The 26,501-nt window shown below is 37.9% G+C and overlaps 1 protein-coding gene and 1 pseudogene across 5 annotated transcripts in view; both read right to left on the bottom strand.

Moving 5' to 3' along the window:
• KIF3A (kinesin family member 3A) overlaps positions 1-26,501 on the bottom strand; it is a 94,460-nt gene that overhangs the window by 50,332 nt on the left and 17,627 nt on the right. For all 5 annotated transcript variants that reach the window (XM_070793190.1, XM_070793188.1, XM_070793189.1 and 2 more), the window contains 2 exons: positions 18,312-18,456; positions 18,119-18,203 (listed from right to left, as the gene is read on the bottom strand). In XM_070793190.1, the coding sequence (XP_070649291.1) occupies positions 18,119-18,203; positions 18,312-18,456 (230 nt within the window). The remainder of the gene's footprint in view (positions 1-18,118; positions 18,204-18,311; positions 18,457-26,501) is intronic.
• LOC139184111 (ubiquitin-conjugating enzyme E2 D3 pseudogene) lies at positions 7,556-8,787 on the bottom strand (annotated as a pseudogene).

Below are 26,501 nucleotides of genomic sequence, written 5' to 3'. Positions count from 1 at the left end.
TATTATAAGATATATTTATACATTACAAAAACTGCCTTTTCTCTGTCATGGGATATATGTTATTCCTAATTTTAGTTGCAGTAAATAAATGTGTTGGTCTCTATAAAGCAGTAGGTTTCAGACTGTGCTCTGACAAGCACTAGATGGCCTAGTGCTGGCAATGAGGGGCCACAGTGTGAGTCTGGGGTTTTTCAGGTCCAGACAAATTCTAAAGAGAACTTTACTTTCATGTATTTTATAGACTGGGCTTCCACATAAGGTCTGGTTTGATTCAAGTGTTAAAATGCTTTAAACCTTCGTTTGAACATTATTGGTCTATATCAACGCTTAGAAAATCTATGTTAAAAAATAATGTGTATATGTCTAATGTGGAAAAGTGGTATCTCTGGAAAAAAAATCATGCCCTTGGATGTCATGAAAACGTCTAACTGCAGTGAAAGTTTTTAATCATGTACTTTCACTTTCTATGCTTATGTTACTGCAGATGGGAAACATTCTTCAAACTGGCATCAGTCTGCAAAGTCTAAGGTCATTTCCAATAACAAGTTATTAATTCTATATACAATTATTAAGCACAGATAAATTATATATGAAAAATGAAAAAACTGAATATGATTCTGAAATAAAGCAGGACCCTGAGACAAGATGGTGGAGCAGAAGGATGTGAGCTCACACCGTATCAAGAAAACACCAAAGTCACAACTAACTGGTGAATTACCACCACCAACAAAAAAAAAAACATTGAAACTTACCCAAACAGATATCCTGTATTCAAAGACAAAGGAGAAGCCACAAGACACAGAAGGGGTGCAATCACAATAAAATCAAATCCCATATGCAGCAGGTGGGCAACACACAAACTGGGAAATAATTACATCATAGAGGTCCTCCCACAAGAGTGAAAGTTTTGAGCCCCATATCAGGCTTCCCATCCCATCCTGGGGGTCTGGCATTGGGAGGAGAAGCCCACAGAGCACAGGACTAAGGGAAACAAACTCTACTCTTGGAGGGCACACACAAGGTCTCATGCAGAACAGTATCCAGGGGGAAAAGCAGTGACCTTATAGAAGCCTAGGCCAGACCTACCTGCTGGTCTTGGAGAGCCTCCTAGGGAGTCAGGGGCAGCTATGGATTACTGTGTGGAAAAGACACTATCAGCAATAGTTCTGGGAAGTACTTATTGATGTGAGCCCTCCTGGAGGCCATCATTTTCTCACAAGACCCCCCACCCCACCCAACAGCCAGTAGGTTCCTGTACTGGAACACCTCAGGCCAAATGACCAACAGGGCAGTAACACAGCCTCACCCATCAGCAGACAGGCTGCATAAAATCTTACCAAGCCTACAGCTGCATGTTAAACACACCCTTTGACACAGCACTGTCCACCAGAGATACATGGTCCAGCTCTACCCTCCAGTGGGCAAGAAACAGTTCCTCCCACCAAGAAGTCTGCACAAGCCTCTTAGATCAGCCTCACCCACCAGTGGGCAGATAGCAGAAGCAATAATAACTATAACCCTGCAGATGGTGGAATGGAAACAGCAATGACATAAAGGCAGACAAAATGAGATGGCAGGAGAGTATGTCCCAGACAAAGGAACAAGATAAAACTAGAGAAAAACAACTAAGTGAAATGGAGTATAGGTACTCTAACTGAAAAAGAATTCCGAGTAATGAGAGTAAAGATGATCCAACATCTCAAAAAATAATAGAGGCACAGACCAAAAAGATACAGGAAATGTTTAAAAAAGCTACAAGATCTAAAAAACAGAGATGAACAACACAACACCTGAAATAAAAAACACAAAAGAAGGAATCAGTAGCAGAGTAAATGAGGCAGAAAAACAGGTAAGTAAGCTGGAAAACAGAATACTGGAAATCACTGCCGTGGAACAGAAAACAGAAAAAAAAAGAAATGATAACAGTATCAGGCACCTCTGGGACAACATTAAACACACTGCCATTTGCATCAGGGGTCTTAGAAGGACCTGAAAAAATATTTGAAGAGAGAACAGCTGAAAATTCCCCTAACAGGGGAAAGGAAACAGTCACCCAAGTCCAAGAAGTACAGAAAGCCCCATGCAGGGTAAACTGAAGAAGGAACATGCCAAAACAAAATAGTAATCAAATTGACAAGTAATGAAGACAAAGAGAAAATATTAAAAGCAACAAGAAACAAGCAACAATTAACATACAAGGGACTCTGTAAGATCATCAGCTGATTTTTCATCAGAGACTCTGCAGGCCAGAAGGGAGTGGCAAAACATATTTAAAGAGATGAAAGGGAAGAACCTACAACCAAGAATACTCTACCCAGCAAGACTCTCATTCAGATTTGATGGAGAAATCAAAAGCTTACTAGACAAGCAAAACCTAAGAGAATTCAGCACTGGGAGACTAGCTGTGCAACAAATGCTGAAGGAAAATCCCCAGGTGGAAAAGGACACAAATAGAAAAAAGAAAATTACAAATGGAAGCACTCATCAGTAAAGGCAAACACACAGTAAAGGTAGGAAATACCCACACACAAATATGATATCATAATCCTAAGAAGAGGACAGCACAAAAGCAGGGTACTGGAAAGGATCAGCAACTTAAATCAATCTTCTTTACATACAAACTACTATATCAAAACCTCACGGTAACAGCAAATCAGAAATCTACAATAGATACACACACAAAAATGAAAAAGGATTCCAAACACAACACTAAAATTAACCATCAAATCACAAAAAAAAGAGAATAAAAGAAGGGGAGCAAAAAGACCAAAAAAAAAAAAAAATCCAACACAGTGAACATACATACCAATAATTACTTTAAATGTAAATGGATTAAATGCTCCAACCAAAACACACAGACTGGCTGAATGTACACAAAAACAAGACCTATATATATGCTGTCTACAACAGATCCATTTGAGATCTAGAGACACATACAGACTAAAAGTGATGAGGTGGAAAAAGGTATTCCATGCAAATGGAGATCAAAAGAAAGCTGGAGTAGCAATACTCATATCAGACAAAACAGAATTAAAGACTGTTACAAGAAACAAAGGACACTAACATGATCATTAAGGGATCAATCCAAGAAGAATATATAATAATTGTAAATATATATGCATCCAACACAGAAGTAACTCAATATATAAGGCAGATGCTAAGACCAGGAGACACTAACAGTAACACAGTAATTGTGGAAGACTTAAACACCCCACTTTTAACAATGGACAGATCATCCAGACAGAAAATCAATAAGGAAAAAAAGGCCTTAAATGACATTGGAACAGATAGACAACTGATTTTTATAGAGTATTTCATCCAAAAGCAGCAGAATATACATTCTTCTCAAGTATACATGCAACATTTTCTAGATTGATCACATACATCAGTTCAGTTCAGTCGCTCAGTCGTGTCCCACTCTTTGCGACCCCATGAATCGCAGCACTCCAGGCCTCCCTGTCCATCACCAACTCCCGGAGTTCACTCAGACTCACGTCCATCAAGTCAGTGATGCCATCCAGCCATCTCATCCTCTGTCGTCCCCTTCTCCTCCTGCCCCCAATCCCTCCCAGCATCAGAATCTTTTCCAATGAGTCAACTCTCTGCATGAGGCGGCCAAAGTACTGGAGTTTCAGCTTTAGCATCATTCCTTCCAAAGAAATCCCAGGGCTGATCTCCTTCAGAATGGACTGGTTGGATCTCCTTGCAGTCCAAGGGACTAAGAGTCTTCTCCAACACCACACTTCAAAAGCATCAATTCTTCGGCGCTCAGCCTTCTTCACAGTCCAACTCTCACATCCATACATGACCACAGGAAAAACCATAGCCTTGACTAGACCGACCTTTGTTGGCAAGGTAATGTCTCTGCTTTTGAATATGCTATCTAGGTTGGTCATAACTTTCCTTCCAAGGAAGAAGTGTCTTTTAATGGCTGCAATCAGCATCTTCAGTGAATTTTGGAGCCCAGAAAAATAAAGTCTGACACTGTTTCCACTGTTTCCCCATCTGTGATGGGACCGGATGCCATGATCTTCGTTTTCTGAATGTTGAGCTTTAAGCCAACTTTTTCACTCTCCTCTTTCACTTTCATCAAGAGGCTTTTTAGTTCCTCTTCACTTTTGGCCATAAGGGTGGTGTCATCTGCATATCTGAGGTTGTTGATATTTCTCCCGGCAATCTTGATTCCAGCTTGTGTTTCTTCCAGACCAGCATTTCTCATGATGTACTCTGCATGTAAGTTAAGTAAGCAGGGTGACAATATACAGCCTTGACATACTCCTTTTCCTATTTGGAACCAGTCTGTTGTTCCATGTCCAGTTCTAACTGTTGCTTCCTGACCTGCATACAGATTTCTCAAGAGACAGGTCAGGTGGTCTGGTATTCCCATCTCTTTCAGAATTTTCCACAGTTGATTGTGATCCACACAGTCAAAGGCTTTGGCATAGTCAATAAAGCAGAAGTAGATGTTTTTCTGGAACTCTCTTGCTTTTTCCATGATCCAGCGGATGTTGGCAATTTTATCTCTGGTTCCTCTGCCTTTTCTAAAAGCAGCTTGAACATCAGGAAGTTCATGGTTCACATATTGCTGAAGCCTGGCTTGGAGAATTTTGAGCATTACTTTACTAGCGTGTGAGATGAGTGCAATTGTCTGGTAGTTTGAGCATTCTTTGGCATTGCCTTTCTTTGGGATTGGAATGAAAACTGACCTTTTCTAGTCCTGTGGCCACTGGTGAGTTTTCCAAATTTGCTGGCATATTGAGTGCAGCACTTTCACAGCATCATCTTTCAGGATTTGGAACAGCTCAACTGGAATGCCATCGCCTCCACTAGCTTTGTTCGTAGTGATGCTTTCTAAGGCCCACTTGACTTCACATGCCAGGATGTCTGGCTCTAGGTCAGTGATCACACCATCGTGACTATCTGGGTCGTGAAGCTCTTTTTTGTGCAGTTCTTCTGTGTATTCTTGCCACCTCTTCTTAATATTTTCTGCTTCTGTTAGGTCCATACCATTTCTGTCCTTTATCGAGCCCATTTTTGCATGAAATGTTCCCTTGGTATCTCTAATTTTCTTGAAGAGATCTCTAGTCTTTCCCATTCTGTTGTTTTCCTCTATTTCTTTGCACTGATCACTGAGGAAGGCTTTCTTATCTCTTCTTGCTATTCTTTGGAACTCTGCATTCAGATGCTTATATCTTTCCTTTTTTCCTTTGCTTTTTGCTTCTCTTCTTTTCACAGCTATTTGTAAGGCCTCCCCAAACAGCCATTTTGCTTTTTTGCATTTCTTTTCCATGGGGATGGTCTTGATCCCTGTCTCCTGTACAATGTCATGAATCTCAGTCCATAGTTCATCAGGCACTCTATATCAGAGCTAGGCCCTTAAATCTATTTCTCACTTCCACTGTATAATCATAAGGGATTTGATTTAGGTCATACCTGAATGGTCTAGTGGTTTTCCCTACTTTCTTCAATTTAAGTCTGAATTTGGCAATAAGGAGTTCATGATCTGAGCCACAGTCTGCTCCCAGTCTTGTTTTTGTTGACTGTATAAAGCTTCTCCATCTTTGGCTGCAAAGAATATAATCAATCTGATTTCGGTGTTGACCATCTGGTGATGTCCATGTGTAGAGTCTTCTCTTGTGTTGTTGGAAGAGGGTGTTTGTTATAACCAGTGCATTTTCTTGGCAAAACTCTGTCACATACATACTGGGTCACAAAGCAAGCCTCGGTAAATTTAACAAAATTGAAATCATATTAAGCATTTTTCTGACCACAATGCTATGAGATTAGAAATCAATACAAGAAAAAAAAAACTGTAAAAAATACAAATACTTGGAGGCTAAACAATATGCTACTAAACAACCAATGGATCACTGAAGAAACCAAACAGGAAATCAAAAAATACCTAGAGACAAATGAACACGAAAGCAAGAATATCCAAAAGCTATGGCATGAAATGAAAGCAGCTCTAATAGGGAAATCTACAGCAATACAATCTTACCTCAGGAAACAAGAAAAATCTCAAATAAACAACCTAACCTTGTACCTAAAGCAATTAGAAAAAAAAGAAAAAACAAAACCCCAAGTCAGCAGAAGGAAAGAAATCATAAAGATCAGAGCAGAAGTAAGTGAAATGGAGACAAGGATAACAACAGGTCAATAAAACTAAAAGGTGGTTCTTTGAGAAGGTAAACAAAATTAATAAACCTTTACCTGGACTCAGCAAGAAAAAGAGAGCTCAAATCAGTAAAATTAGAAGTGAAAGGATTAATTACAATGGATACCACAGAAATACAAAGGATCATAAGAGACTACTATAAGCAACCATATGCCAATAAAATGGGACAACCTGGAAGAAGTGGACAAATTCTTAGATAGGCACAACCTTCCAAGACTGAACCAGGAAGAATGAGAAAACAGGAACAGACCAAACCCACGTACCTATGGTCACGCAATTTACGACAAAAGAGGCAGAAATATACAATGGGGGAAGGACCGTCTCTTCAATAAGTGATGTTGGGAAAACTGGACAACTACATTAAATAAATGAAACTAGAACACTCCCTATCACTATACACAAAAATATAAACCCCAAATGGATTAAAGACCTAAATGTTAAGGCTAAATATTTTAAAACTCTTAGAGGAAAACATAGGCAGAACACTCTGACAAAAATCACAGAGAGATCATTTTTTTTTTTTTTTTCCCAATAGCATTGACTTTTATTCATTCACGTTAAGTCACCTGAAATGGTATCTGTTGCATTTAAATGCTCATTAATGTAAATGGCTGAACAAATCCATTTTAATGGATATTCAATCCATTAAAAAACTCAATATCCCACATGGTTAAAGTCACTTCAACATAGCCTCATGACAACTCCCACACCAAAACAGTACTTTATTTTGTAAATTTTGACCCATTATTACTCCCATGTTATGGTCTTTTCAGCTGTCAAGCGTACAAGGTAAAGAAAAAATTTAGTTAGATGGGGGTTGCACCTGGAAAATAAATTTCTTAAACTCCATATACATGTTTCAAATCTGCTGGGTCCCAAGTCCATCTATGAACTCCCAGGCTGCCAGTATCATGTGCAGCATACTAAAGCTACACTATCTGAATAGCTTATTAATTCTGCATAAATCAGGTCAACCAATGTGTCAACCTGTAACAGACTGCGCATTTTTAACTGAACATGGCAAAATATTCACTCTCTTGAACTTTACATAATCTTTGATGTCAAACAATGAGGCAAATCCCAACAGTATATACAAAAAACAGCTTTGCGTTTACAAAAGATTGTTTCCCATACTGATTAATCCAGGCAGCTAACTCACTGGTTTATGCAACTTTATTGAAGAAAAATAAATCAATTACTAGCAGAGCTATTAGTTGATCACTCATCCATTGACAACTTGCATCATTTATTCAGTGCTATATTAAACAGTGTATTGGAAGATAGATTAACTAATAGCTCCAAGCCTCCTAACAATTTAAATGAAAGTTACAAAATGTTTTGAGACCCTATTTTGGAATACAAAGGGTGTTTGACTTCCAATTTCCATTCTCTGTAGAACAAGAACAGGTCATTCCTTTATTGACATGCATAAAATACATCACATTTTCTGTTCTGCTGATGCTATAAATTCAATACCAATTCTCCAGCCATATCAGTTATGAGCATAAAGTATATCATGTAACCTCAAATCTCTAACAGTGGAAGGCTTAAACAAGAATGGATGCTGCTAGAATAATGCTGCTTCCTTTGATGTGACAACTCAGCATCCATCTCCCTCCCTCTCAGATGATTCTTCAGCATGTTAGAGCAGTGAGGAATGGTTTTAGTCTCATAACCAAGTTAGAGTGAAGACATTGGCCACATAATACACATGCTCCATTTTTTTTTTTAAATTCTGAATCTTGGGCAACTGTTCTCTTGTAACTACTTTACAGTTTCTAAAAGCAGTTATTGTCCAAAGCTGGAAGAACTTAAGTCTTCTCAGATGAGCATGTGAATGAATGGAGGGAGGTAAACAAAAAATAAAATTAAAAAAGATGAGGTCTGATAGGGGAGCAGCCGGATAAGAAAATCAAAAAAGGAACAGTAATTTAAAGTTTATTCCAGCTATAATGCAGGTTATTCTGACTTTAAGGTAGCATCACATGGCATACTTCTGAGTCCATTCCCGAGATATTCTGTTGTACTTATCTCTGTTTTATAGATCCGTGCAATCTCTGGCACTAGGGGGTCATCTGGGTTTGGATCACATAGCAGTGAACAAATGGATAAAAGAACTTTAGAAATAGTTAAAGCAGGAGACCACTGTGATCTTAGAATATCGAGACAAATGCTGCCATTACTGTTAATATTTGGATGATAAATTCTTGTTGTAAATGCAACCTTAGGTGGTTTGAAGGGGTAGTCTGTAGGAAAATGAATTGTCAAAAAGAATACACCGCCTTGATATGGGCTGTCATTAGGTCCCATAATTGTGGCTTGCCAATGAAACATGTCATCCCCAACTGGACCTGCAGAACATTGTGCTGGAGGGTCACGGGCCAAATCACTAAGTTCCTTATTAATCCGTTTCAGCGCCATAGTCTGTGCTTTTCGTCTGGCTCCTCACTATCTCGGTGTGTGCTCGAAGGTCCGGCCAAAACTCTTGATTATCCTGGCGGCTGGGAAGGATTGTCTCTTCGTCTCACACCGGCTCTGCCAGACACAGGCGCTTGGTATTGAGGAGGCGGATCTCGCGAGAACCTCGAGGCTGGTAACAGGAGCTCGAGAGATCTTTTTCAATCCACCTCCCAGAGTAATGAAAATGAAAACAAAAACAAACAAATGGAACCTAATTAAATGTAAAAGCTTTTGCATAGCAAAGGAAACCATAAACGAAACAAATAGACTATCCACAGAAAGGGAGAAGGTATTTACAAAGTATGCCACCAACAAGGCATTAACCTCCAAAATATACAAACAGCTCATGCAGCTCAGTAACAAAAAAATTAGCAATCCAATAAAAAAATGGGCAAAGGCCTAAATAGATATTTTTCCAAAGAAGACTCACAGATGGCCAAGAAGTACATTGAAAGATATCCAACATTAAAGAAATGCAAATCAAAACTACAATGAAATATCACCTCACATCCTCAGAATGGCCATCATCAAAAAGTCGACAAATAACAAATGCTGGTGAGGGCATGGAGAAAAGGCAACCCCCTTGTACACTGTTCGTGGAGAAGTAAATTGGTACAGCCACTATGGAGAACAGTATGGAGATTCCTTAAAGAACTAATACAGAACTACCATATGGGACTTCTTGGTGGTCCAGTGGTTGAGAATCCACCTCCCAGAGCGGACACAGGTTTGATCCCTGGTCTGGGAAGAATCCATATGCTGTGGGGCAACTAGGCCTGAGCGCCACAACTAATAAAGTCCATGTACCCTAGAGCCCATACTCCACAACAAGAGAAAGCACTGCAATGAGAAGCCTGCCCACTGCAACTAGAGAAAGCCCGCACACAGCAATAAAGACCCAGCACAGCCAAATAAGTAAACGGAAGAAGAAAAAAACTACCATATGATCCAGCAGTCCCACTCCTGGGCACTTGAGAAGATATATGCACTCCATTGTTCACTGCAGCACTTTTACAACTGCCAAGACATGGAAGCAACCTGAATGTCCATCAACAGAGGAATGGATTAAAAAAGATGTGGTACACTTGTACAATGGAAAATTATTCAGCCGTTAAAAAAAATGAAATGCCATTTGCAGCAACATGGATGAAACCAGAGATTATCACACTAAGTTGAGTAAGTCAGAGAAAGACAAATACATTTGCTTACATGCAGAATATTATAAAATAAAAAAAAAAAAAAAAGGAAAAAAAGGTACAGATGAATGTATTTACAAAACAGAAAGAGACTCTCAGACTTCAAAAACAAACTTATGGTTACCAAAATGGAAAAGCTGGGGGGCGGGGTGGAAAGGATAAATTAAATGTTTCAGACTGACACATACCCACTAATATATTTAAAACAGATAACCAACAAGGACCCAGGGAGCTCTACTCAACATTCTGTAATAAGCTAAATGGAAAGATAACTTGAAAAAGAATAGATACATGTACAACTAATTACTTTGCTGTTTGGAGAAGGAAATGGCAACCCATTCTAGCATTCTTGCCTGGAGAATCCCATGGACAGAGAAGCCTGGGAGGCTACAGTCCACAGGGTTGCAAAGAGTCGGACATGACTGGGCAACTTCACTACTACTACACTACTACACCTGAAACTAACACAACACTGTAAATCAACCACACTCCAATATAAAAGAAAAAAGTTGAAAAAGACAGAACCCTGTGGGACCCTCCCATGTACAAAAGCCACTCCATGTTCCTTTCTTGTTTGTACAGAAAGGATGTAGTCTGCTAAGCCTTTTCTGAATTCCAAAGAGCAGAGTCAAGCAGTCACTAATTAAGGAAGGGAAGGAATACAAAATCAAAGAAAAAGCCAAGAAATTGCTCTTTGTAGTTGAAACAATAGTTCATCTATAATCAGAGTCCTAGTTCCTCCTCGAGGAATATATTCAACAATCTCATGCATATCTTACAACTGTTCTGCAGAAACTAAGACCCCTATCCAGCTTGACGATGACGACTACATGCTGACCACAAGCACTAGACCCCAGACTGGACTAAACTAGGGTTAATGATTAAGATTCCTAAAACGTCATCCTGTTAACTTACCACCAACCAATCAGAAGAAAGTGAAGCACCCTGCAACCCTCAACCCAAATGTTGCCTTTAAAAACCCTTTCCTGAGGACTTCCCTAGTGGTCCAGTGGTTATGAATATGCCCTGCAATGCAGGTGACATGAGTTTGATCCCTGGTAAAGGAACTAAGATCCCACATGCCGCGGGGCAGCTAAGCCCAAGTTCAGCAACCAGAGAGTCTGTGCGCTGCAAAGAAGATCCCACATGCCACAACTAGGACCCCAGGCAGCCAAATTAAAAAAAACCTTCCCCAAAAAACAGTCATTAGGGAGTTTGTGCCTTTTGAGCATGAGTTGTTCGTTCTCCTTGCTTGGCACCATGCAATAAAACACTGCACTTTCCCTCAACACAAACCCCTGTCAATAGATTGGCCTTGCTGTGTGATAGGCAAGCAGATCTAAGTTTGATTCAGTAACAATTTTGGTGACCATGAAGGCACAGCCATCTTGAGAGGCATCTCATCCACTGTACATCAACCCCCGACTGACAGTGGCACTCAGATCTTGTCCACCTGGTGCCTGAGCACTTCTGTCTCAGGGACACCCCAAGTGTTTACCACTAATGGCATCAATGGCCTGCAGTGTTTTCAATGCCCTGGTAAAGGAAACAAGGTTCTGGTCCTGGTCTGTAAGAGATCTCTAGTAAGTGGTGCAACCACTCATGTCCAGGGCATTCTTCCCTAGTGGGCTGCCCTGACTGGAATTTTACTTTGGGGAGGGGGGGAGGTGTAGGACTCTGTCACCTGGTTTTGAGCACACTACCACTTTAATTGGACTTTCCTTTCCAGATCAAAGAGTCCCTTCGTTGTCCAGCACCACCTGAGCAGTAATCGAGAAACTCCCTGTTACAGCAAGGCTCATCTGCACCCCTATTCTCATGCCAGGTAACTGACCCTGAGAAGACTCCAGACACGGATCTGCTAGTCTGTTTCTGGTAACATCAGTCATGTGAAAGAACAATGGGTAATGAAAGCTATGTTCCATCTTGTAGTTCCCTAAGGTATATTTTGCAAACCTGGAAGATCTTAAGTTGTACTCCCATGAAAAGAAAGACAATGATATTTAACTGTAACACCACATGGCCCCAGTATTCTTTAGGCTCTGATGAACAATGACCCCTCAATTGTCTGTAGACTATAACACCTACATTCAACTAGAACTGTTTTGTAAAAGGGAAAGAAAATGGGATAAAATTCCTTATGTAAAGGTTTCTATGGCATTGCATCAAAATGAACTTGACTTTTATCTTGGGAGTCTCAGTACATGAGTGTGAATTCTGTTTCCTCTCTGGTTTCCCCCCTCATTACGGGATCCTGGACCTGATTTGGGAGGAGACCCCACCATAAGGAGAGAAAGGAAATGAAAGGATTAATCATTCTCAGAGACACCCCTGACACTGATCCTCATTAGAGGACCCTGGTCTTTACCTTTGTTAGAGTCCTGGTAACTTAAATGTAGTCTTAGACACTCATAGAAACTAACAGTTTAAATTCAGTCAAGAGGCTGTCAGAGCTGGCAAGTTCATCTAGAAGTGAGGCATGTGAATGTGAGTGTTATATATTACTGTCTATGACTACTAGTTGTTTATGAAAGCTCTTAAAAATTGGATGGTAATTCTAGCAAAGAATTTTCATCATAAAAACAAAGAAATTTAATTTGTATAACAAATAGCTTGTGACACCAAAACAATAGATCTCAATGAAGGCAGCTACTCCCCTGACCAGACTGTTTTAGAAACTTGAGGGGGAGTTTCTGGTTCAGTTAAGGAAACTATTAGTATTTGCAGGCAGGAGACTGGGATATTGAACACCCTGAGGTAGGTAGGATGGTCACAATCATGAATGGTCCCATGCAACTTTGAATGTCCTACCAGATAGTCAGATGGGTGAAAAAAACAACTTATTAATTTAATTATCTAAATTTAGATCCTAACTCTACTCTACATATAAAGACAAAGTGCTTTCCCTTGGTAATAATAATATAGGAATGCAGGAAAACTGAGGAAAGAACTACTTTATTTTCCTCAGAACTCTGCCAAGAGCTAGATACTACTGTAAAGGACCGTGTCATTGAGTAACACCAAACAAGGTGTTTAGATTACCAATTCAACATACTTGTAACAGTCTGCATTTGTGGGTATTGCAGTCATAATGATTTAAATATGCCTCTATTTATATATGTCATTGAGTATGATCACATGTAAGCATTTATATTATATATTGAAATACCAGTACTTTTTAAAAGTAAATTATAATTGGACAGTACCTTGATATCTTTAAAATTATGTGTGTAGATAGATTTTATCATCTATGAATTTTATTTCAGGATAATCAAAGGGGCATTATAAAATATATGTTATAAAAAAGGAACACTGGTTCTACTGTACTTGAGAAACACTGACAAGACTGTTTCTGAGAATAAATGTGATCTATAATTACTATTATAAAAATGGAAATGTTCTTTCCAAATGGTTTTTATTCTAATAATCTGTACAAATAACAAACATTTAAAAGGTAAAAAGCATAGAATTAAGGGATCCATCAAAACCAAAGATGACCAGAAAAAAGAAACTTATCTGTATATTTGTTGTCTATACATCATTATGGATTAAGTCTTCAATAAGGTCCAACAAATTCAAATAATATTAACACCTAAGCCTGTAACATATTGCTCCAAAAGTTCAGTTCATATAGTAAATTTTTTTTTAAAAAGCTGAAATTTATTAAATATTTTATTATGTGTCAAGCAATAATCTTTGTTATCTTTGGCAATAATCCTATAAAGTAGATACTATTATTATTTCCATGTTCATGTGGCAAACCTAAGGCTCATAGAGGGTAAGTAACCTGCTTAAGAGATCAGAGCCAATATTCAAGCTAAGGTGTTAAAACCTCAGAAATCACCCTTTAATCCTTAATCCATTTACCTTAACCCAAGCAAGTCAGGAAATTCCTCTAGGTTTCATTTTTTTACATTAACAAAATTGAACTGCTGAAAGGTTAAATGAAATAAAATATGTACTGCTACCATCATTTACTACACTAAATGCCTATTGCTGCATTATAAGAGCTTCTTAATAATAGTTATTCTATTATTCTACTGTTATTCTCAGTATACTCCACACTGTTCTACAATAGAGGCTGCCACGATTCTATATTCTATTCTACTGTTATTCTAAACACATTATTCTCTAATTATTGACAATACAATTCCAATCAAAATTCCAATATTTTAAAGGCTAACCTTTTGTCTTATACACCACAATTTTAATATATTTGGCAATAATTACTAGTCATCTACCACTCGATTCAGCAATCCTGTTTCAGGAATCTATCCTCAGACAAGCCTGCACATATATGAAATGGTATAATTACAAGGTTATTTGGTACAGAACTGTTTGTAAGAGCAAAAGATTTTAAACAACCCAACTATCAATAGCGGGGTGGCTAAGCAAACTAAAAGTTATGTCCATACTAAAGATACTATGAGGCAGAAAGGGAAAAAAAAGACAAAAAAATGAAGAAGCATTTCTCTTTACTCACATGGAAAGACTGTCACAATTCATTGCTCAATTTGAAAAAAAAAAAAAAAAAGCAAAGTACAATGAGGGGGGAAAAGTCTTTTCAATAAATGGTGCTGAAGGACTTTCCTGGCGGTCTAGTGGTTAAGATTCTGCACTTCCAAAAAAAAAAAAAAAAGATTCTGCGCTTCCACCTCAGGGGGCGTGGGATGGATCCCCGGTTGGGGAGCTAAGACCCCACACATCGCGCAGTTACAAAAAAAATTAAAATGGTGCTGAGACAACCGGATATCTGTATGCAAGAGTGAAGCTGATCCTCTAACTCACAAGGCATATAAAAAATTAACTCAAAACGAACCAAAGACCTAAATAACTATAAAACTCTTAGGAAGATAACAAAGGCATAAATCTTTGTGACCTTGGATGAAGCAATGATTTCTTAGATACAACACCAAAAAACACAAGAAACAAAACTAAATGTAGATAAAGCAAATATGATCAAAATTTTAAACTTTTATGCTCCAAAAGGACACCATCTAAAACGTAAAAAGACAATCCATAAGAGAATATTTTTGTAAATTCCTATTATCTGTTAACAAGCTTGCACTTAGAACATATAAAGAATTGTTTAGTCACTAAGTCATGTCCAACTCTTTTGCGACCCACACAAACCATCGCCCTCCAGGCTCCTCTATCCATGGGAATTCCCAAGCAACAATACTGGGGTGGGCTGCCATTTCCTGCTCCAAGGGATCTTCCTGACCCAAGAATCTAACCCACACCTCCTGCATTGGCAGGTGGATTCTTTGTCACTGAGTCACCAGGGAAGCTCCATATAAAAAATTATTAATATTTAATAAAAAAATAAAGAGCCAATTAAAAATGAACAATGGATCTGAACTGAAATTTCTCCAAAGAAGACACACAGATGGTGTAAAAAGATGTTCAATGTCATTAGCCATCAGGGAAATGGAAATCAAGCCCACAAATGAGATACCACTTTATACTAAAATCGCTATAAAAAATGACAATAACAAGTCTTGATGAGGATATGGAAAAACTAGACTCCACAAATGAGATAACACTTCATACCCACTAAAATGGCTGTAATAAATGACAATAACAAGTGTCAATAAGGATATGGAAAAACTGGACTCCTCATACATTACTGATAGGAACGTAAAATGGTACAGCCACTGTGGGAAACAGTCTGGCAGGATCTAAAAGTAGAATTACCACATTATCTAATGACTGCATTCGTTGATATATAACCAAGAGAACTTTAAAAATATACAGTTCAAAGATACTGCAGGTTCAGTTCCAGACTACCACAATAAAGAGTACCATGAATTTTTGTTTCCTCAGTGGATATAAAAGTTATATTTACATTATACCATCCATAGACTATAAATGTACAATAGCATTATGTTTAAAACATGTTTGTACCTTAATTTAAAAATATTTTATTGCTAAAAGAAATGTTAACCATCATCTGAGCCTTCAGTCAGTCATAATCTTTTTGCTGGTGGAAAGTTTAAAATACTGCAAGAATTACCAAAATGTGACACAGACACATGAATTAATTAAGCAAATACTGTTGGAAATACAGAGCTGCACAGACTTGTTCCATGCAGGGTTGCCAAAAACCTTCATTTGTTAAAAAAAAAAAAAATAGTATCAACAAATATAATAAAGTGAAGCACTATAACGTGAGGTATGCTTGTATTCATACAAAAACTTTTACAAGATGTTAAAAGGAAAAATGAAATACTGATTCATGCTACAACATGAATGGATCTTGAAAACATCATAAAAAGTGAAAGAAGCCAGACACAAAAGACCACAATTGTGTGACTTCATTTAAATGAAATGTCCAGAATAGGCAAATTCATAGAGACAGAAAGTTACTGGTTACCAGGAGGGAGAAGAGGAATGCAGAGTGACACCTAATGGGCATGGAGTTTCCTCAGGAATAATGAAAATGTTCTAGAATTAGATAGTAGTGATGCTTGCATAACTTTCTGAATATACAAAGAGTCACTAAATTGTACACTGTAAAAGGACGAATATTACGGATGTAAATTACATCTCAATTTAAAAAATAATGATTTGAGGAAGAATGGAGCCTGAGTCCCTTCGCTGTTCACCTGAAGCTACCACAACATTGTTAATTGGCTATACCCCAACACAAAATAAAAGTTTAAAGTTTGAGGGAAAAAAAGAAAAAATACTGAATGTGAATCAGCTATTAATGAACCAATCCACAATTTCTGTGATTATCTGATAGTTATGTATATAATCTCACATTTCCTTTCTCTAAGATGTAGGATTACAGTAGTGCCAATATATTACCCAAAAGTATACAAACCAGAGTTTCTCAATCACAAAGTCTGGTTTTTCCTTCAGGTGAAAGAAAGATTAAAAGCACAAATATCTGTGACAACATTCATAATTTGTATTAATACCTACATTTCTGACCCTGTAAAAACTTAGTAAAGAGTCCGCGTGCCAATGCAGGGGACGTGGGCTTGATCCCTGGTCCAGGCAGACTCCACATGCCACAGAGCAACTAAGCCCATGTGCCGCAACTACGGAGCCCAGGCACTACAGCCCACAAGCTGCAACCACCAAGCCCCTGAGCTGCAGCTACTGAGCCCAGGCACCCCAGAACCCGTCCTCTGCAACGAGAGAAGCCACCACAGTGAGAACCCCACACACAGCAACAGAGAGTAGCTCCCACCTGCCACAGTTAGAGAAAGTCCATGCACAGCAACGAAGACCGAGCGCGGCCAAAAATTAATTCATTCATTAAATTAAAAAAAAAAGCCCACAACTTCTGACTTTAAATTCTGGAGTATCTTGGGCATTCACACCAGAGAATGAAAACTTATGTTTGCATAAAAATCTATGCATGGATGTTCATCGCAGCTTTACTCCTAACAGCCCCAAACTGTACGTAGCAGGTGAATGGCTGTCCTTCAGCAGGTGAATGGTTAAACACACCAGGCAATATTACTCAGACATAAAAAGGAATGAGTAACTGATACATGCAACAAGTTAGATGAATTTCTAGGGAGTTATACAAAGTCACAAAAGCCAATTCCAAAAAGTTACAACGTAACACTTTTGAAATGACAAAACCATAACCCTGGAAAACAGATTAGGGTTGTTGGGGTTAGGGATGGGGACAGAAGGGAGTAGTCACCAGAGAGGTGGATATGGTTATAAAAGGGCATCTTTGATGTGGAACAATTTAGTACCTTGTTGCAGTAGTGGATATAATCATCTACACATGTGATAAAACAGTATACAATACAAATGACTACAAGAAAAACTGGGGCATTTGAACAATGGATTCAAACAGATTATATCTGTGGATTATATCAAGATCAATATCACGATTATGATATTGCATTATAGCTTTGTAAAATGTTATCTCTGGGGAAAACTGTGTAAAGGGTAATCCTCTGTATTATTTCTTACAATTGCATGTGAATTTATCTCAATAAAAATTTTAGTTTAAAAAAAGGTGCAGATCAATGTATATAGGGTGCTACATTTAAAGTAAAACTAAAATTATATTTGTATTTACATAAATAACACTGAAAGGATACCGAAAGTGGTTATCTTAGGGTGGGGAGAAATAGGGTAGGAACCAACACTTTTCAATGCATAAGTGTTTAAAATAGTTGTATTTTTGAAGCATGTTACCAAGTTTCCTGGTCAAAAATAATAAAATATTAAGAGTACCTTTTGTTCAAAAAAGAACTTAATTCAGTACACATTCTCTTGCTCTGGTAAGTATTCCAATTTCAATTATCCTTACCTCTAACCTCTGTGTCTGATCCTTGCCCAAAAGGTCACGAACTTCTTCATTATATATTTCCAAATAAGACACTCGAACCAAAAATCTGTAAAGAAAACAGTGAAATATTTATTAGAACAGTTTTAAAAACGTGTTTATAAAGGTTGTACATCTTATGTTTGTACTTCTCGATATTAGAAAATAATTATTTTACCTCGTATCACCCTCTGCTTTTGCAATATGACCAAATATGTGAGCAAAGGAATTTGGAATGATTCCTCTAAGTTCAGGAACAGCTCGAACACCTTCCATGGTAAACGTTTTCCCAGTTCCAGTTTGTCCATATGCAAAAATAGTCCCTGAAAACAATGAAGAGAATCAATCACTTTGTAGAGTCTGATGCTACAGAACAATAGCTCTTAAAATTAATTCTTTTGACACTGTGATGCAATTTCTAGCCTGGATTTAAAGTTTATTCTAATATAAATTTCTCCTTTATTATCAGCAATTACAGCATGAACTGTGTAGCACACGAGCACAGTACTGTTGAAGTTCTAGAGCCAATGAGATAAATGTAAAATCGAACATTTTAGCTAATCCTAAGAAATTTATGTTTGTTAATTACTTAATGCGGACATTAAATTGGAGAAGGTAGTATAGTTACAGCAAAAGAACAAAGGTCCCAGAGTAGAAAGACCTCAACGTGAATCTACACATTTGCCACTTTTCGACGTATGACCTTAGAAACTATCTACCCAAAGATTAACTCAATAGTAAAATGAGGATAAGAATAACTATTCTGCATTGATCACATGAAACAAGTAAGAATCACATGAAACAATTTACTTCAAGCAACCAACATGACACCTAGCAAATAGCTTAATCCTAAAATAAGTATGTTATTTCAAAATAAAAGTTTTAAGTAACAGCTGTAAGGAATAGGGGGAATTAACAAAAAGAAGTGACAATATATTAAAAGTAATTACAGATACAACTTAAATTTTCTAAATAGGCAAATTAATTCATTTAACAAATACTACACACCTGAGTCTGGCATGGTGCTATGATTCAGGGACACAATGATAAAGACAAACACAATCTTTAATCTCATGCTATGTGTCATCTTGGGGAGGACATATTAGCCAAATAATTATAACCAAGATGAGTGTTGGGAATGAGAAACACAGAGTTCTACGTGAGAGTCAGGGACATAATCAAGGCAAGAAAACTAAGGAAGAAGGAAAGGGGAAGAGGTCAAAGAAGGCTTTCCAGAAGAGTCCATCTAATATATGAGCATGAGTTAGAAACAGATGGGCAGCAAAAGGCAAAAAAGAAAATGGAGATTTTGCAAAAATGCAAGGAGACCAGAATGGAAGAAACAGAGATGGAAAAGGACAGTGGATGCGGTTAGAGCTGAAAAAACTGATTAATTACACAGGGTGATGAAGAACATGTTAAGGTTCTAGAGCTTATCTTAAAAACAAAGTGAAGACACAATGATTTTTCAGTCAGAAGAGTGTCACCATCACTGGCTATACTGTATACAAAGAACTGAAAACAAGCATGGGAGAAGTGAAGAAACAGTTAGAGGGCTGACACGGTTAACCAGGTAAGAGATGGTGCTGACAACAGCAGGGGCTGAGAAAGATGGAAAGTGTTTCACAGGTATTTAGCAGTTAGAATCAAGACGCCTGGGAAAGAACTAGTCAAAAGGGGACCAGGGAAAAGGAAGAACTGAGGGTGACTTTCAAATTTCTGGCCTGACCAAGGGAATGTAATGCTAAGCTATGTTCTGAGATGGTGAACACCACTGGAAGAAATAACAGTTTGAACGGGAAGATCATGCCCTGAGTTTGGAGGTACTGAGCTTTAAGTCTACGATACACTCAAATGGATGTGCCAAGCAAGCAGGCGGATGGGTGAGACTCATTTGCCAACTGAAGCTATGGCACTGGGTGAGATTTCCTCAGGAGAGACTACAGTAGGTAGCCTAGGAAGTGACAGCATAAACGAAAAAGGTTCCTTAACTACTACCACTCTATTCGGTTAATACAAATGTCATCATCGTCAAACTTCTAATGAAAATAATCACAACATAAACCATTTCTATATGTGGGAATAAAGAAGTAAATTTTGTCTAACTCCCTAAATATTTCAAATTCATTCATTAAGAATATAATTTACTACATTAAAAGGAGCTAAAAATACCATGAACTCATATACTGCACCTTAGAAAAGACAAAACAGCCATCATTTACTGATCATCTGATGTGCTATGTCATATACTTTATATGCATTCCTATTTAATTTTCACCCCAATCCTAAGAGCTAGGCAATATTTATATCCCCACAGCTTAGCTGAGGAAACAAAGGCTTAGAGAGGTTGAATTACTTGCTCTATGTCATTTTACACAAAATCTGAACACACTCCAGTTGGCTGCACAGCCCATGTATTTTTACCAGTATATAATGACCAAAAAAAAATTTTTAACTCAAAATTAATACCTACTTAATGCAGAACTTCCTTAGTGGTGCAGTGGATAGGAATCTGCCTGCCACCACAGGGGACACAGGTTGGATCCCTGGTCTGGGAAGATCCCACATGCTGTGCAGCAACTACGCCTGTGTGCCTCTGAGCCAACACTCTAGAGCCCACAAGCCACAACTGCTGAGGCTGTGTGGCACAACTATGTAAGTCTGCACACACTAGGGGCCACAAGTTCCAACTACTGAGCCTCTGGGCCACAACTAATGAAGTCCGTGTGCCTAGAGCCTATACTCTGCAACAAGAGAAGTCACTGTAATAATAAGAGGCTCAAGCACCACAACAAAAAGTAGCCCCCGCTTGCCACAACTAGAGAAAGCCTATGCAAAGCAACGAAGATCTAGCACAGCCAAAAAAATACATAAATAAAATGAATGCAATTTCTATGAATGTATTAAATACATGAACATTACTAATTTTAAAAGTATATTAAGTAACTAGAGAAAGAAGAACAAACAAAACCCAAAATTAGTAGAAGGAAAGAAATCAAACAATCAGAGGAGAAGCAGAAATAAATGAAATAGAGACAAAGAAAACAACAGAAAAGAACAATAAAACTAAAAGTTGCTTCTCTGAAAAGATAAAATGATAAATCTTTAGCCAGACTCATTAAGAAAAAAGACGATTCACATCAATAAAGTTAGAAATGAAAAGGAAGTTATAATGGACACCGCAGAAATACAAAGCATCATAAGAGACTACTACAAGCAACTATATGTCAATGAAATGGACAGCCTAGAAGAAATGGACAAATTCTTAGAAATATACAACCTTCAAAGACTGAACCAAGAAGAAATACAAAATACAAACAGACCAATTACAAGTTACAACAGGGATGGTCTTGATCACTGCCTCTAGTAACGTTAAAGAAGCTGAAGTTGAACGGTTCTATGAACACCTACAAGACCTTCTAGAACTAAAACCCAAAACATTCCTGAAATGGTCACTGATTCCTAAAATGCTCAATTCTCCTGCTCAAAATTCTCCAAGCCAGGCTCCAATAGTACGTAAACCAGGAACTTCCAGATGTTCAAATTGGGTTTAGAAAAGGCAGAGGAACCAGAGATCAAATTGCCAACATCTGTTGGATCATAGAAAAAGCAAGGGAGTTACAGAAAAACATCTACTTCTGCTTTATTGATTACACCAAAGCCTTTGACTGTGTGGATCACAACAAACTGTGGAAAATTCTTCAAGAGATAGGAATACCAGACCACCTGACCTGCCTCCTGAGAAATCTCTATGCAGGTCAAGAAGCAACAGTTAGAACCAGACATGGAACAACAGACTGGTTCCAAATTGGGAAAGGAGTACATCAAGGCTGTATATTGTCACCCTGCTTATTTAACTTCTATGCAGAGTGTATGAGAAACGTTGGGCTGGAAGAAGCAGAAGCTGGAATCAAGATTGCCAGGAGAAATATCAATAACCTCAGATACGCAAATGACACCATCCTTACGGCAGAAAGTAAAGAGGAACTAAAGAACCTCTTGATGAAAGTGAAAGAGGAGAGTGAAAAAGCTGGCTTAAAACTCAACATTCAAAAAACTAAGCTCATGGCATCCAGTCCCATCACTTCATGGCAAACAGATGGGGACAATGGAAACAGTGACAGTCTTTATTTTCTTGGGCTCCAAAATCACTGCAGATGGTGACTGCAGCCATGGAATTAAAAGACGCTTGCTCTTTGGAAGAAATGTTATGACCAACCTAGACAGCATATTAAAAAGCAGAGACACTGCTTTGCCAACAAAGGTCCTTCTAGTCAGAGCTATGGTTTTCCCAGTGAGAGATGGACTATAAAGAAAGCTGAGTGCCAAAGAATTGATGCCTTTGTATTATGGTATTGGAGAAGACTCTTGAGAGTTCCTTGGGCTGCAAGGAGATCAAACCAGTCCATCCTAAAGGAAATCAGTCCTGAATATTCATTGGAAGGAATGTTGCTGAAGCTGAAACTCCAATACTTTGGCCACCTGATGGGAAGAACTGACTCACTGGAAAAGACCCTGATGCTGGGAAAGACTGAAGGCAGGAGGAGAAGGGGACAACAGAGGATGAGATGGTTGGACGGCATCACCAACTCGATGGACATGAGTTTGAGCAAACTTCAGGCGTTGGTGATGGACAGGGAAGCCTGGCATATTGCAGTCCATGGGTCGCAAAGAGTTGACATGACTGAGCGACTGAACTGAAAATTAAAACTGATTTTAAAACTCCCAACAAACAAAAGTCCAGGACCAGAAGGCTTCACAGGCAAATTCTATCAAACATTTAGAGAAGAGTTAACACCTCTGAAACTTTACAAAAATTGCTGAGGAAGGAACACTCCCAAACTCATGCTATGACGCCACTATCGTCCTGACACCTAAACCAGACAAAGACGCCACACACAAAAAAAAGGAAATTGCAGGCTCCAATATCACTGATGAGCATAGATGCAAAAATTCTCAACAAAATTCTCAGCAAACCAAATCCAACAATACATTAAAAGAATAATACACCATGATCAAGAGGGATTTATCCTGGGGTTAATATAAGGATTCTTCAATAACCACAAATCAATCAGTGTGATAAACCATATTAACAAACTGAAAGATAAAAACCATATGATCATCTCAATAGACGGAGAAAGTTTTTGACAAAATTCAACACCCATTTATGATCAAGTCTCCAAAAAGCGGGCACAGAAGGACCCTACCTCAACATAATCAAAGGCCGTATATGACAAACCCACAGCTAACATCATTCTCAACAGGGAAAAACTAAAAGAATTTCCTCCAAAATCAGGAACAAGACAAGATGTCCATTCTTGCCACTTTTATTCAACACAGTTTTGGAAGTCTTAGATACAGCAATCAGAGAAGAAAAAGAAATAAAAGGAATCCATACTGGAAAAGAAGTAAAACTGTCAGCATTGCAGATGACATGATACTATACATACAAAATCCTAAAGATGCCATCAGAATGCTACTAGCACTCAATGAATTTGGTAAAGTTACAGAATACAAAGTCAAAACACAAAAATCTGTTGCAATTCTATATACACTAACAATAAAAGATCAGACAGAGAAATTAAACAATCCTTTACCACCGCATCAAAAAGCATATAGTACCTAAAATAAACCTAAAGAGGCAAAAGACCTGTACTCTGAAAGACACTGACAAAAGAAACCAAAGGTGATACAAACGGATGGAAAGCTATACCATGTTCTTGGATTGGAACAATCAATACTGTCAAAATGACTATACTACCCAAGGCAATTTACAGATTCAATGCAATCTCTATTAAATGACCAATGGCGTTTTTCACAGAACAAAAAAAATTTTAATGTATATGGTAACAAAAAAGACCCAGAATAGCCAAAGCAATCCTGAGAAAGAAAAAGGAGCTAGAGGAATCAGGCTCCCTGATTTGAGACTATCCAACAAATCTACAGTCACAAAATAGCATGGTACTGCCACAAAAACAGAAATATAAATCCATGTAATACGATAGAAAAGTCCAGAGATAAACCCAAACCCTTATTGTCAATTAACCTATGACAAAGGAGGCAAAACTATACAATGGGGAAAAGACAATCTCTTCAATAAATGGTGCTGGGAAAACTGGACAGCTACATGTAAAAAAAAAAAAAGAAAAGAAAAATGAAATAAAACACTCCCTAACATCATACATGAAAATTAACTCAAAATGGATTAAAGATCTAAATGTAAGACCAGACACTAGAGAACTCCTGGAGGAAAACATAGGCAGAATTCTTTGACATAAATCACAAGACTGTTTTCTATCCACCTTCTAGGGTAATAAAAATAATAATAATAATAATCAGATCTAATTAAGCTTAAAAGCTTTTTCACAACAATGGAAACCATAAACAAAATTAAATGGAATGGGAAAAAAATATTTGCAAAGTATGCCACTGACAAGAGATTAATCTGCAAAATATACAAACAGCTCATGCAGTTCTATATGAAAGAACCAAATAACCCAACCAAAAAATGGGCAGAAGACCTAAACAGACATTTCTCCAAAGAAGACATACAGATGGCCAACAGGCCCATGAAAGATGCTCAACATCACTCATTATCAGAGAAATGCAAATCAAAACCATAATGACATATCACCTCGCACCAGTAAGAATGACCATTGTTAAAATGTCTACAAATAATAAATGCTAGACAGGGTGTGGAAAAAAGAGAACTCTCCTACACTGTTGGTGGGAATGTAAATTGGTATAACTACTATGGAGAACACTATGGAGGGTCCTTAAAAAACTAAAAATAGAACCACCATATGATCCAGTAATCCCACAGAAAACCATAATTCAAAAAGATATAGGCACCGCAATGCTCATTAGAGCATTATTTACAATACTCAAGGCATGGAAGCAACCTAAATGTCCATCAACAACAGAACAGATAAAGAAGATGTGGTACCTATATACAATGGAACACTAATCGGCCATAAAAAAGAATAAAACAATGCCATTTGAAGCAGCATGGATGGATCTAGAGATTATCACACCAAGTGAAGTCAGAGAAAGACAACTATCATATGATATCACTTACATGTGGAATCTGGAAAAAAATTATACAAGTGAACTTGTTTACAAAACAGAAACAGACTTACAGTTACCAAAGGGGAAACCTGGCAGGCAGGGCTACGTGAGGAGTTTGGGGTTAATAAATACACATACTCTATATAAAACAGATAATCAACAAGGACATACTGTCCAGCACAGGGAACTCAATTACTTGTAATAATCTATATGGGAAAAGAATCCGAAATAGGTGGATATCCATATAACCTAATCACTTTGCTGTATATCTGAAACACACAATTGTAAATCAACTATGCTGCTGCTAAGTCACTTCAGTCGTGTCCGACTCTGTGCGACCCCACAGACAGCAGCCCACCAGTCTCCCCCGTCCCTGGGATTCTCCAGGCAAGAACACTGGAGTGGGTTGCCAGTTCCTTCTCCAATGCATGAAAGTGAAAAGTGAAAGTGAAGTCACTCAGTCGTGTCTGACTCTTAGCGACCCCATGGATTGCGGCCTACCAGGCTCCTCCATCCATGGGATTTTCCAGACAAGAGTACTGGAGTGGGTTGTCACTGCCTTCTCCGACTATACTCCAATATAAAATAAAAATTAAATTTTAAAAAATTTTAAAATAAAAGGGTACTAATTTACAATATTAAAACTGAGAAAGAAGGACCACAAATCTCCTAAAATTAAAGAATCTCATCTTATTCTCAGCAATGAGAATCCAAATTTATACTTTTTAAATGTCACTCTTAAAAAATCTAATGCTATCATTTCCTTCATATGGACTTTTTAAATGTTAGTTTTTATTTATTTTTTTTTTTAAATGTTAGTTTTTAAAAACTAAAAACATCCTGAGATTTTACCCAATCTCCTTGTTTCTAACTATCGCTAATACTTAAAATGACAGAAGGTTCATCAAAAAACTGCACAAGGATATTTACAGCAGCTACATATAACTGCCAAAACTTGGAAGCAACAAAGATTTCCTTTGTAGGCAGATAAAATCGCTGTACATCAGGACAATGGAATATTATTGCTGATTAAAAAAAGAGAGATGAGTTAATAAGTCATGAAAAGGCATGGAGGGAATTTAAGTGAATGTTACTATCAACCTGAAAAGGCAACATACTATATATATAGATATAAAACTCCAACTATGTGACACTCTGGGAAAGGCAGAACTGTGGAGACAGTGAAAAGATCAGTGACTGCCAGGGTTTAAGGGGGAGGGAGGGATGAACAGGTAGAGAACGGAGCAAAACAACTGCGTATGATATTACAGTGGTGAATAACTGTCAGTGTATATTTGTC

The sequence above is a fragment of the Bos indicus genome, chromosome 7 (assembly GCF_029378745.1).
Source record: "Bos indicus isolate NIAB-ARS_2022 breed Sahiwal x Tharparkar chromosome 7, NIAB-ARS_B.indTharparkar_mat_pri_1.0, whole genome shotgun sequence".
Lineage (NCBI taxonomy): Eukaryota > Metazoa > Chordata > Mammalia > Artiodactyla > Bovidae > Bos > Bos indicus.
Note: the sequence above shows the minus strand (reverse complement) of the source record. Positions and strands in the feature narration are given on the sequence as shown.